Raw genomic sequence first — 13156 nt, 5'->3', positions numbered from 1 at the left:
TTCTGAAGGCCTCTTTCATTAGACCCATCAGTCAGACACCTACTTCTCATCTTGAATACAGAGCAGGTTTTAGTGATGTTTATCCAATGTCAAATAATTCATATTCTAAAGAAGACGATTAAGCAAAAGAGATGTCTTTCAGCTTTTTCTTCCAGCTTGCTCCCTTTAACTTCACCACAGGAGATCATCTGTTCCATCTAAGCTGATCCTCTGCATATCCTCCTTCACTACATCCATGAATCTTGCTCTTTCCTACCAGTGCTGCACGTGTCCAAACTATTTCAACATCTCTTACTTTGCTCAACCTGAGCTGTCGCTCTGAGGCACTCATTTTTTATCTTATCCATTCTGGTCACTTCCAATGAAAATTGAAATAGCATATGTCTACAAACCATCATAGCAGGTCTCACTAACACCTTATAAACCTTCCCTTTCACTCTTGTGACTATCCTTCTGTCACAAATCAACTGACACTCATCTTCACCTGCTCCACCCTGCCTGCACTCTCTTCTTCGCCTCACTAGTGGACTGTCTGTAGGAAGAATGATGCCAGTAACTTAAACTCATGTACCCTCACTACCTCTACTCTTTGCATCCTCACTGTCACATACATGCATTGTGTCTTGCTTCTACTGGCTTTCATTCCTCATCTCTCCAGAGCATACCTCCACAACTCCAGGCTTTCTTTCACCTTCCCCCTACTCTCACTACAGGTCATAATGTCGTCTACAAACATCACAGTCCACAGAGAATCTTGGCTGACCCCACCTGTCAACCTGTCCATCACCACTACAAATTAGAAGGGGCTCACAGCTAATCCCAGATGTATTCCCACCACCATCTTGACCCACCTGTCACTGTCTTCATACATATACAGTACCACAGTTCCTCTCTTGGCACGTTATCATACGCTTTCTCTAGATCCACACAGAGTGGAGTGCAGCTCCTTCTGACCTCTGTATTCTCCATCAACACTGTCAAAGCAAACATCACATCTGTAGATCTCTCTTAGTATGAAACCATACTGCTCTATCCTTAACCATACTAACCTACTGCACATCGTCTCTAGCTCAATCTCTTTGTATAGTCAATCCATTCAAGTTCTTTTCTCCTTCCTTAGTGTCCAGCCTCACATACAACTCACAACAAGCCTTTTCCGTTGCCTTTACTGCCTCACTTTATTCCTGCCTACTTTCTTCAATTCTCTGACTATCCCACTTTTTCTCTGTCAAGCGCATCCTTTAAAAATAGACGTCTTTCAGCCGTCTGTCATTTATAGCATTAAGATGTCTGGTCATGGTTGGTCTACTCCAGTACTGTTTTGGTACAGATTATGTCTGGCTGTGCAGAGTGGACACAATCAAGATTGTAATTTCAGCTAATGGCATCTCGCTTTCATCAAGTCTCATAAAACATCTGGTGAAATGCATTTTTAAATTGCTGTTTTTGCCAGGGAAATGAGCGCTGTCACACACTGATGCACCCATTTAAAATCAGCCACCTACTTCTACTGACACACAAACACTGTGACTGTCACTGTGGCCTTTTATGGTCTCTTCTTCACTAATTGCTGCTCTATAAAATGTACAAGTCAAGCCATGTCAGCCGGTTTCTCTTGCGACCCGTTTTCTTTCACATAACAGTTCAGCTACAGGTACAGAGAATCATTCCTCACTTGGGTGATTTTCATGCAGGTCAAACAAATCCTTCTGTCGCAGTGTAGAAGTTTATAAAGTTTACCAGGTACTGTGCAACAGCACACTCGAAGCAAGACTCCAAAATTGGCAGCCATATTGATGTGCATTCAGTGATTTATTTGTGCCATTATTTTGAAGCATTATCTAAAATAACTACAGAATTACCAGCCAAACCTGATTTAAAAAAAATATAACTCGCCCATAAATTTCAGTTTTCTGATTTTCCTAATATCTCAGGTTTTTTTAGCTGAGCCAACAGGGTATTTGATGTAAAAAGGCGTGTCAAAAAACATTGTAAAGGAACTCAGTCTTTCACCCTCCTAGCATTCAACAACCATGAAGCAGCAGCTCAGTTTTTCTAGCTATAGGGTTTGGAGGTGCAGACCAAAACTTCAAATCATCTCCTAAAAACCAAACTTCCATGCCAACGTAACCCTACCCAGAAACAAAACCACAGATCCACTGCACTGTGTGTAATTTACAGTCACATTTTTTTTTATGTTGAATTACTTTTTTATTATTTTCACAGCACGGGTGTAACTTTGTGCTGAACATTGGGGGGGTCAAGATCTCTGTCTAAATAAATAAATAAATCTGGGTAAATTACCAGATGATTAAACATGCAACTATTCTGCTGGTAATAACTGAAATGAGTAAAGAAAATCAACAGCCTATTTATGCAAGATAATTCATAATTTTATTGGGGAAGTTATATTGGCTGGGTCTGATTATTTGGGGGGGGGGGGCGGGGGTCATAACCCCCCTGGAAATTACGCCCCTGTTTCACAGTACTTCATAGTATTTCAACATTTACTGCTTTCACATGATTTAAGACGGTAAGTAGTAACCAAGTGCACTTCATTGGTCATCAGCAAGTGGGAACACTTATAAAGGCAGAAGTTTTGGCCATTTGCTGTTCTGGAGCATTCAGATGTTTGTGTTAACACAATGCCACAATCTTCCCAGGAGTGGCCGTCCAAGCAAATTCACCCCAAGGTCAAACCATGTAATGCTCAGAGAAACTACAAAAAGCTCAAGAGCCACTCAAACTCTAGACACCTCTGTTAGCATGGTAAATGTTACAGTTCATGATGCCACAATTAGTGAAAGGCTGAAGAAGTACGATTTGTTTGGAAGAGTTACCAGAAGAAAGTGTTTGTTCTCTAAACAGAACAATGCAGCACAGCTTAAGTTTGCAGAGTTGCATCTGACCACAAGACTTTTGGAAAAATGTCCTTGCAACAGACACGACCAAAGGGGAGATGTTCAGCCATAATGCACAGCACATATGGTAAAAAATAAACAACATATCATACCAACTGTCAGCATGGTGGTGGAGGGGTGATGGCTTGGGCTTGCTTTGCAGCCACAGGACCTGGGCACCTTGCAGTCATTATTATATGGAAAAGTTCATGACAGATCATTCACGGATTGATTCAATGATGTGACAGAAAAAAAGAAAGAATGAATCAAGTTGTTGCAATGGCCAGTCAAAGTCCAGATATCAACCTGACTGAAATGCTGCGCCGTGACCTTAAGCGAGCTGTGCATAAACAAATGCTTGCAAACCTCAATGAACTGTGAGAGATAAAAATGATTTCCTGTATGAGTTTATCAAGTTATTGCTGATAAAGGTGGGTCTACAAGCTATTCAATCACTGGAAAAACTGTTCTTTTCACAGCAAGCTAAGGTCACTTACACATTCATCACAGGATATTTTTTAATTTAAACAAAAGCAAAGGAAGTATTTTGTGCTGATTGTATTGTTGAAAAGATAGATTATCATAGACTTGCCTATTAGGAAATTGGTGCTGGGTGTTGGGTCAGATTTAGCTCATAATCTGCAACATTTCACTTGCACATTAACAGTGGAGGGCCGAAATAATTTATACTGCAGGTTATTTTAATATTACACCATTTAGAAGTAACCAGACCTCTCATCCCTCTTTTTTCCATAAATCTGCTTCAGCCTATTTTTTCACATCTTTCTTCTTTACTTTCATTTTGAAGTTCCTGGAACGAGAACATCCCATGGCCATTAAAAATATTTATTTTATATGTTGCAACAACAGATGGCCAACTCATTTAATCTTTGCTACCCTCATTTAATGTTCCCACAGAACAAGCCTGTAAATCATTTATAGTCCCAAAATCAAAACCAAGACCACAGCAATACATTAGATGTTGAAGATATAATATCTGGCAGTGGAGTTTTTGCTTCAGAGAAATTCAGTTTTGTTTCTGTCCTCTTTGAAAAATATCTGACATCATCTTGTGGCATAAATATGTACAAGAGAACAGGTTTGGTCTTCATACTGGGAGTCTAGGCCAAGCTTCCCTTATCACTTAATCCCAAGGACTAACGATAAGAGTCAGTATTTAATGCCTCATTCTCTGCACAGCTACAAAGTATTTTCCTTTTCTGGTCATTTTTCCTCCACACAGCTTGTGTGACGCAGATGTAGGAGGGATGGCGTAAACTGTTATCTTTTTTTTTTCTTGATCCACGCACAACTAGTACATGTAGATAATACAAATGTATCATCTACATGTACTAGTTGATACTCGTAGTACTCGTACATACTGATGGTCCCACACTCATTCTGTTCCCACAAACATATGCACAGAATATCTCATTGATATGAAACTCAGTGCACTGGTGTTGATAGGGTACCAGGTGGTGCTGAAATAAGTGCTACTTGACTACATTTTTCTGTTGAATTACGGCAATGATAGCATTGTCTCAGGCTCACCACTGTTTCTCACAGTACTGTCTGTTTAATCATTTTCAATCAGTCTTCCAGGCAGTTGATTGTGGGTCAGTTAAAACTGGAAAAATGTAGAGTCCTGAAAAAAATCTTTACAGGACTGCAAATAACTCATAAATCTGTAGCTTGTAGAACCACCTCCAGCAGCAATAACTTGAAGTAATCACTTTCTGTATGACTTTATTGTACAGAAAGTGATTTTATCAGATCACTGTGGAAGAATTTTTAACCAAATTATTTTCTTTATATCAATAATTTAGTTCATTGAGGTTTGGATCATCGCGACACCTTGATTTTTCTCTTTCAGCCATTCTGTTATAACATTGTCCTGTTGCATGATCCAATTTCAGCCAAGCTTCAGCTGACAGACAGGTGACCCCACCTGATATCGTGGTCGACTCAATAACTACAAAGTGCTCAGGTCCTTTGGCTCCAAAACTAGCCCAAATCATGATGATTTGGTACTGATATGCTATTTGCTTTTCACCAGAGTGCCTCTGAGTCCAAACAACTTGATCAAATTATTTCTGTAACAGTACATGAGCCTTCCACACCATATTTGGCCTAGCAGGAGTCTGCTTCTCGTGCACTGTAATAAAACTGTGTTTAGTCATCTTGATCCACCAGATAAAGTAATACCCAGACAAAAATCATCACAGAAAAAGCTGTTTTGCATGTTAAGTTGGGAATCAGAAACCTGCGGTCAGCTTCTCTTTGGGGGGAAAAAGTAATTGTGGTACCAGTTGTGAAAAGCTGGCTGTGAATAGTTTTCTTTATAAGGATGGTGAAATTGTAGCAGTATTTTCCTGATGTGTTTGAAATCAAACCAAACCAGTACAAGCTGGACTGTCAGTTATAATTAGCACAGCATATTTTGCTGCACTGCTGTTGGCTTTGTTTTCGTCATCTGCACAACAGCTACCATCCAGAATGGGACATCACCATCATCATCATCTTTTTTGGAAGACAACGCAAACTGCAAAGCTTAGTGTTTAGTTTTCACACAGACACAGTGTCTTGCCTGGGGGTTAAAGTGCTCCCAAAATACGATCAAATGCATTTATTGTGATAAACAGGAAAATACAAAACAAAAAATGTGTACATTCATAAAGGCAAATTAACAACTTAACAACAACTGTAATTTAGAACAAAAAAAGTAGTGGTGGTTAGAAAACTGCTACAGAGAAAAGACATCTTCATCCTGAAGCCAGCATCCAAAGCCCTTGAGGCTTCTCGGCAAATGCAGGAGGAGCAGAGTGTATGTGTATGTAGATATGAGTGTTTTTCTGTTCTTGGCTCTGGAGCAGCAGGAGTATATGAGGGTGGATGAGCACAAAACCAGGCACAAACAAAAGCTTAAAACGACAGGCTGCTATAGGGGATCCTGAAAAATGAAGGAAAACCAAATTAAATAAAGGATTAAGTTGATTAAAACAGACTTAATGTAACAATTAGAGAACCAATTTGGAAAGGCTTAGAAAGTCCAAATGTTCTCATGAATGTTTAAAAAAAAAAGACACCACAGAAAATGGACTTTTTGAGCCAAATTCTTCTAACCAACCTGATTTATTATCATCTTTATTGTTTTGAGGTCTTCTCCAATACCCAGTCAATGACCTGCAACAGAAAAATGTGATTATAAACGTGTGACTAGCAAAACTAAACCAGAGAGACACTAATGTTTGTAGCATTACCTGCTTAACATTGCTGCTTGCTGCCTTCCTCATCTCATCATGCAGACCCCGAGATGTCTTCAGATCCTGGGAACAAGCATCAACAAAACTCAGATAATTTCCAGCTGGTACTGCATGGTGGATTAAAAACTGTATTTTTCTGAGTTCATAATACCATCATTATGACAAGATCTCCAACACCACTGGCTGAAATGTAGCCTCAAACCATGACAGAGCCTTCTCTGTGCTGTAAACACTCACTGTTGGATCTCTCTCCTGACCTCCTCTGAACAAATTTGTTGACGAATTGACCCAGAATGTCTAGTTTGGATTCCTCACTCTGTAAAACCTGTTGCCACTGATTTTCAGTCCAGTTCTTGTGTGATTTGGAATACCTCAGCCTTTTCTCCCTTTTTCCCTTTGTTATGAATGGCTTTCTCGACAGGCAGCCTTCCACTGAGACCATTTCTGATGAGGCTTCAGTGAACAGTAGACGGATCAAATGAAGGGCCAGATGCATCTGTTAGGTCTTTGCTGGATTCGTTTCCTGTTTCTTAATGAGACGTCTTGGAGAACCTGTTTTTAGGTCTCTTCTTTTGTCCTCCACTTCCTCAGTTTCCTCAGTTTTTTTTTTTAAGGACAAACAGTAAGACATGTTGAGATATGCCATATTTTCAGCCAATAGCTCTTTAGGAATCAGCTTGTTAGTGCAAAAATAATATTTTATGCCTGTCAAACTGCTCTCTTTGGCATTTTTCTCTTTTTTTAGATTTGAGTAAAGAAATGGGAACACATTACGTGTTTGTGACAGGCTGCTAGTAACAAAGTATTTAAAAATACAATTTAAAATTGGTTCTTTGTCAAGTTTTCTGTTATATGTAGACAACACTTGTTCATCCATGAAGTCAGGGGATTTTTTTAACGCTTTAATGATTCATAGGTCAGCGTGAAGTGGCTTAACAAACAAAAAAAATCCCTCTGAAAATTGTCAGAAAGGACTGGACTGAAAGTGAGTGAAAAAGCAGCCAAATGGCCAAAGAAAACCTTTGAAAGGCTGGAGAATTATTGCTTTAAGAAAAACTGGCTCACTGGAAGCAAAATATAAAGAAATGAGGGGTAGCTCAAGACTTTTACACAGCACTGTAAACTTAGGTTCCCTGTAGTGCCGAACAAAAAGGCAGAAAATCTTGAAATTAACATCGATTTATAGCTATTTAAGTAAAGGATCTGAGTACACTGTGAAACAAAAGCAGATGATTAAGAAACACAAGGAAGAACAAAGAAATTGAAAAGTGAGTAGTGGGAAAAAAAGTCTTTCTAAAGGTTCCAGTTACTGGCATAATTTGTAAGAAGGATACAAAACAAAACAAGTACAAATAATGAAAGTGTCAAACAAAAGCACAACACTGACTCTGAGAGGGCAGTAAAAAGACAAACCTTGAGATAAAATTTCGAGATATCAAACAGTCTTTTGCTGCAAGCCTCAAAGCAATCATGCTCAGCAGTGATCCCATGGTGTTTGAGTGTTTTAGCTACTACCTCCTGCAACATCTGAGGACACAGACAAGACAAGATAGACACACTTTTGTATTAGTACAAGCAAAAACATTAAATCTAGTTCTGTTTATTCCCTAACCACCTAACGCAAGCCTGGTTCAGAGAAACTAAATTTAGCACAGCTCCCTTTTTAGAAAACCGAGGGGTGTCAAAATGTCTCGACTTTGGGGGACGTCCTTGCATGAAAACGCACGATTTTACATTCGCAGCATGGAGGAGCAAACATACAAATATTTCACCGCTAATGGCGACAGGATGAAAAAAATAAAACAAACACATTCATGAAAGAAACAGATCCTGCCTTTAATCTTGTCACAACAACTGTTCTGAGTAAACACCATAAATTATTGTGAGAAATCATTGGTACCATTCAGTCTCATGAGAGGAGTCGAAAGACAGCTTTTAATCTCTGTCCTGAATAAACTGCTATCATTATTTTTCAACAGGGCCAACTGTTCTTTCCTATGCTTGGGTTTGGATGATAAGTGTGTTTGCATAGTAATCAGAATTAGAACAAGTCAAGGTCAGATTGCTTGCTGTAGGTGGAACAAACTAAACTGTGAAGAGGTAGGTGTGTGTGTTCAATTATATATGTGCATGTGTCCATTAATGTGTTATGGTGTCTGCATGCTGCACATAGAAGTAAAAGATGAGAGAGAAAAATGTGTGTGTGTGTGTGTGTGTGTGTGTGTGTGAGAATGTAGGCAGCAGGTGATACGATAACAGTATAGTTGTTAAAGTGGTTCTGCCACAACATTGTGATGCAGCCCACACATTCACAATGATTGCATGGAAAATATTACACATTTATCTTTGCTAGAGCTGCTGCACAGTTCTCCTCTGTAATAGAAAAACTCTCCCAGTTTGTCGTGTGTTTATCTATCACCATCTGTGTAGGCCAGGTGGCAATTAGGCGAATTGCATATTTACTTAAGATTTTTGTACAAGTAAACAAATGGGTTTATTGCTAAATGGGTCGATATTACAGGAAAATTGTGGCTTATTAAGGTAAGCTCTGCTCATTAAAACTTGGCAGCATACTTGAAATACACAAACAACCGAGTCTATGGTTACATTTTCTCTCTGGGTTACATCATTTTTTTTGTCATCATTATTAAAGCACAAATGCTTTAAGAAATATTCTGTTTAAAAAAATGTAAAAGTAAATATACATTTTATTGTTTTATAAGAATAAAAATAAGATACACAAATGCTCTCACCCTGTTATGTTTCTGGGAGCGTGACTCTTTGGCAGGTTTGTCCTCGCTGTGTCCTTGATGCGTCTTCTGCTGTTGACATTTAGGTCTGTCAACACAAGCGAGAGTCGCCAAGCCTGTAAAGAAGTGCAAATAAGAGAAATTATTAAACAATAAGGCACTAAAGTCAACACAGTAAAAGTCATATAATGAAAATAAAATAGAGGAAACAAGTTAATAACAAAGAACAACAGGTATAGGAACCCGTTGAACCAAGGCTATTATAGTTAACTATAACTAAATGTTAAAAAAATTATTTAATTAACTACAAAGAAAATTTGACTTATGAAAAAATAAAATTAATAAGCAATTTTGTGAACCTAAAGAAAATAAAAAATATACAGGAAATATCCTTAGTTTTGGTATCTCTTAGTTTACTAAAACTTTTATTACAGCTTACCTGATGAGGCATTGATGGATGTGTTTATTAAAACCTTGGACGTCTACAATACTGTGAGTCAACTGCTTTTAAGAACCTCTGTGTTTTTATTGTATCACCTGTACTGACGTTCCTACATTTGGTCTCTGACGTATGCCCTTCGCATAATAATAAAACATAATAATTTAAATAATAATTACAAAAACTAAAATTAACACAAATTATCAAGAACTACACTAAAACTTAACATTTTCAAACAATAAAATCAAATGAAATAAAACAAACCTAATTAGAAAATACAAAACTATAAAGTTCATGAAAGAAACAAGTATGCACGTAGATAATAAAGATGAAGTGCTACCATACAGACAGTAAATAAACTGATTCTATTAATTTGCTAGAGCCCTACCACATTAACCCACCTTTACAGCTATGTGTAATTCCCACAATAACATTATCCAACAGTAACCAAAGCACAGGTTAGAAAAAAATGTAAACAGCCATGTAAGTTTGCTGGGCCAATAAGTCTTAGATAACATTAGATCTAAAAACTTAAGATCTTTTACTGGTGTGGTCATTTTTACCCTGATCTTCTTTCCATGAGCAAGAACAACACTGCTAATTGTATCATAAATGGACTGGTACTTATATAACACTTTTCAACTCAAAGTGTTTTCTTGTTAGTCTCATTCATACAAGTGCTTTTTTTCTATGGCTAAGCATATTTAAACACACGCTCATATTCCATACTCCATCACACGCAACTCAGGGTTCAGGATGTTGGCCAAGAACACTGGGAAAAGCACGCAGGTTGGAGAAGCCAGAGATTGAACCACCGATCTTCCGATTAGTAGGAGACACTAAAAAAACCACCTGTTAATTTAACCGACTTATCTGATCCTAACACAGTCCCAAGTGTTCCTTCCCATGCGAGAGTCACTTTTTTCGCTTTACCTGATGTCGGTCTTGTGGCTGAAGAGGAGGAACTGTTTACAGAGGAGGTGGACTGCGACCTGCTTGGTTGTCGTCGTAGAGACCGAATGGCAGGATGTGTCCCGCTGCTGCTGCTACTCTGAGAACAGAGGGAGTCACTGCTCTCGGACTTTGCCAGCCTGGATCAATCAGACAGATGGATAAAAACTCTTTAAAGCTCCTCGCCATCCATCCTTAATTTTATAATATCACCACGTAGCTGCAAACCAGGGGGGACATATATCATCATACCTCTTGTGAGGATAGCCTCCAACAATGTCGGCTTCCCAGGACCTGCGCTTGAGTCGTGCTACATCATTGTTCAGCAGAGTCTCGCCATCAGGCACGCTTCCTGGTTCTGACATCACAGCTGGTGAGGGAGCGGGGCTGAGGGCAAAGGGGAGGGCGCACGGTTCCTTGGAGCAGGTGGTTTGGGTCTCATACCGAATCAGACGAGATTGGAGCCGTACAAAGGCCTGGTCTCGATCTAAAGACCGCTGGTTATCCAGACAGAACCTACACAAAGAAAAAAAATTATTTATAAAAAGTAAATCTAAGAAAAAGAAGCTTTCACAGTTTTAACATAGCTGAACAGTCAATATACTTTAGAGAAACGTACTCTATGCCGTGATAATGGGAGGCTGAGGCTTTGCTGAAAGGCAGTTTGCTGATTCTCCTGGGAGAAAGGTCTTGTGACAACTGGAAGGCATTGTTACTGGAAAAAAAGCGAAGAATGCGAGGCATAGTCAGAAAGACAAAAAGAGAGATAAACTGTTATTTGTCTTGCTTCTCAATTTAATATCGTCTTCATTAAACCACATGAACAAGTCTGCCTCTCTACACACAGAGTTTGGTCTGACACAGCCTTTATTAACACTAACTCATTACTGCTCTGCTCCAGTATTTTTTGATTCAGCTCAACAATCTTCCTCCAAGGGTTGTAAGCTCACTGTAGAAGGTTAATGATTATAATCAAATCCTAATTATGGCTTCGTTTAGTGTGTGTCATGTAGATCCATCCCAGGAATAAATACATATAACTGGAGCAGATGCCAGGCTACAGTGTGTGTATGTGTTTCAGCTGTAAATCTGAAAATCTGCCAAAGAAAAAAAACTATAGTGTGTACATATTTATGAATCTAACAGCTTAATGCAGTGAAACTGGTGAGGCGCTATTTGAAATCTGAAAAAATGATCCCACCCTCTGTTAATGGCCAGCGGCTGTAGCTCCCCCGCAGGCAGACCATCAGACGTGAAGTGTTTCAGAAGTTCTTTGGCATCAAGTAAAGTAGAAGAGCCTCTCTGACCGTCTTTAGGACCCAGCAGACTGTCACTAGAGCCTGGACCTAACAGACCAAATCTAAGGCACAGTCACGAAAACACAACAGAACATAATAAAATGAGAAGATCAGACATTTTAACAGTTCAGAATGAGCCATATACAGAGATCCCATCCCTTATACCTTCTCTTCTGGCGTCTCTTCTGCAGGTTTTCCACATTGTGCAGGACACTTCTCTCAGGCCAGTCAGACGGCAGCTGAGAAATGATCTGAAAACCTAAAATAAACACAACAAGCCATCCTGTTTACATCAATTCAATTCAAAACATCCATCATTAGGGAGGTGTTTTAAGATTATTTTAAGAGTGGTTTTATGGCACACAATAATGGACACAAAGGTACACTCTCCTCCCACTTTACCAGCAAGATTTGAATAGAAAGTCAGCTGTTAGACTTGGAATCAGATGCTACAGTAGTGTTTGTCTCTGCTCAACCCAGAAGCGAGAGCACACAGTAGTAAGAAGCGGGAGTTATCCATCACTTTCAAATGTTGATGAATGAGCATTCACTGCTCCTAATGGAGAATAAAGTTGGCGTTGCAGGAAAAAACAAATCAGTAACATTACAGAGGCGGCTTTATACACTCACCAGCCACTTTATCAGGTATTAGGATGCTAGTATGGGGTTGGACTTCCTTTTGCTTTCAGAACTGCCTTAATTCTTCATGGCATAGATTCAACAAGGTGCTGGAAACATTCCTCACAGACCAGACAGTTACTGCAGGTTTGTCAGCTACACATACATGTTGCAAAAGTCCTGTTCCTCCACATCCCATAAGAGCTCTACTGGACTGAGAGCTGATGACTGTTATGTATGCATTGTTGTGCTGGCAGTAGCCATCAGAAGATGGGCACACTGTGGTCATAAAGGGGTGGACATGGTCGGCAACAATACTCGAGGTCTGAAATTTAAACAATGCTCATCCGGGGACAAATCTGTACCACCACCAGCCTGAACCATTGATGCAAGGCAGGCTGGATCTATGCTTTCATATTTATCCCAAATTCTGACTCCACCATTTGAATGTTGCAGCAAATAATTGAGACTCATAAAATGAGGCAATGCTTTTCCAGTCTTCATATTTTGGTGAGCGCCTGCAAATTGTGGTTCCTGTTCATAGCTGACATGAGTGGGACGCACTGTGGTCTTCTACAGCGATGTTGATATGTTGTGTGTTCAGAGATGCTCTCCTGCATACTCTGGCTATAATGAGCGGTTGTTTGACTTACTATCAGCTTGAAGCACCTGATAGTAACACAGCTGGCTGTGTGACATCAACAAGGCCTTTTCACCCAGAGAGCTGTCGCACAAACTCGAGATGGTTGTGTGGGAAATTCCGCGCAGATCAGCAGTTTCAGAAATACTCAGACCAGCCTATCAGGCACCAACAACTACGCCACTTTCAAAGTCACTTAAATCACCTTTCCCCCTCATTCTGATGTTCAGTTTAAACGTCAGCAGTTTATCTTGACCTGTATGTTTTGTTTAGAGCATGACTGCAGTGAATTGCTGC

The 13156-nt window shown here is 39.4% G+C and overlaps 1 protein-coding gene across 2 annotated transcripts in view; it reads right to left on the bottom strand.

The window, feature by feature from the left end:
• Positions 1-5511: 5511 nt before the first annotated feature.
• Positions 5512-13156, bottom strand: part of mtbp (MDM2 binding protein) — a 32364-nt gene continuing 24719 nt past the window's right edge. For both annotated transcript variants that reach the window (XM_005450525.4, XM_005450526.3), the window contains exons 15-24: positions 11767-11860; positions 11505-11663; positions 10923-11018; positions 10556-10819; positions 10286-10443; positions 8917-9029; positions 7577-7690; positions 6161-6226; positions 6028-6083; positions 5512-5850 (exon numbers count right to left, since the gene is read on the bottom strand). In XM_005450525.4, the coding sequence (XP_005450582.1) occupies positions 6045-6083; positions 6161-6226; positions 7577-7690; positions 8917-9029; positions 10286-10443; positions 10556-10819; positions 10923-11018; positions 11505-11663; positions 11767-11860 (1103 nt within the window). In that variant the 3' untranslated portion in view covers positions 5512-5850; positions 6028-6044. The remainder of the gene's footprint in view (positions 5851-6027; positions 6084-6160; positions 6227-7576; positions 7691-8916; positions 9030-10285; positions 10444-10555; positions 10820-10922; positions 11019-11504; positions 11664-11766; positions 11861-13156) is intronic.

This window comes from Oreochromis niloticus, linkage group LG11 (assembly GCF_001858045.2).
Source record: "Oreochromis niloticus isolate F11D_XX linkage group LG11, O_niloticus_UMD_NMBU, whole genome shotgun sequence".
Taxonomy (NCBI): domain Eukaryota; kingdom Metazoa; phylum Chordata; class Actinopteri; order Cichliformes; family Cichlidae; genus Oreochromis; species Oreochromis niloticus.
Note: the sequence above shows the minus strand (reverse complement) of the source record. Positions and strands in the feature narration are given on the sequence as shown.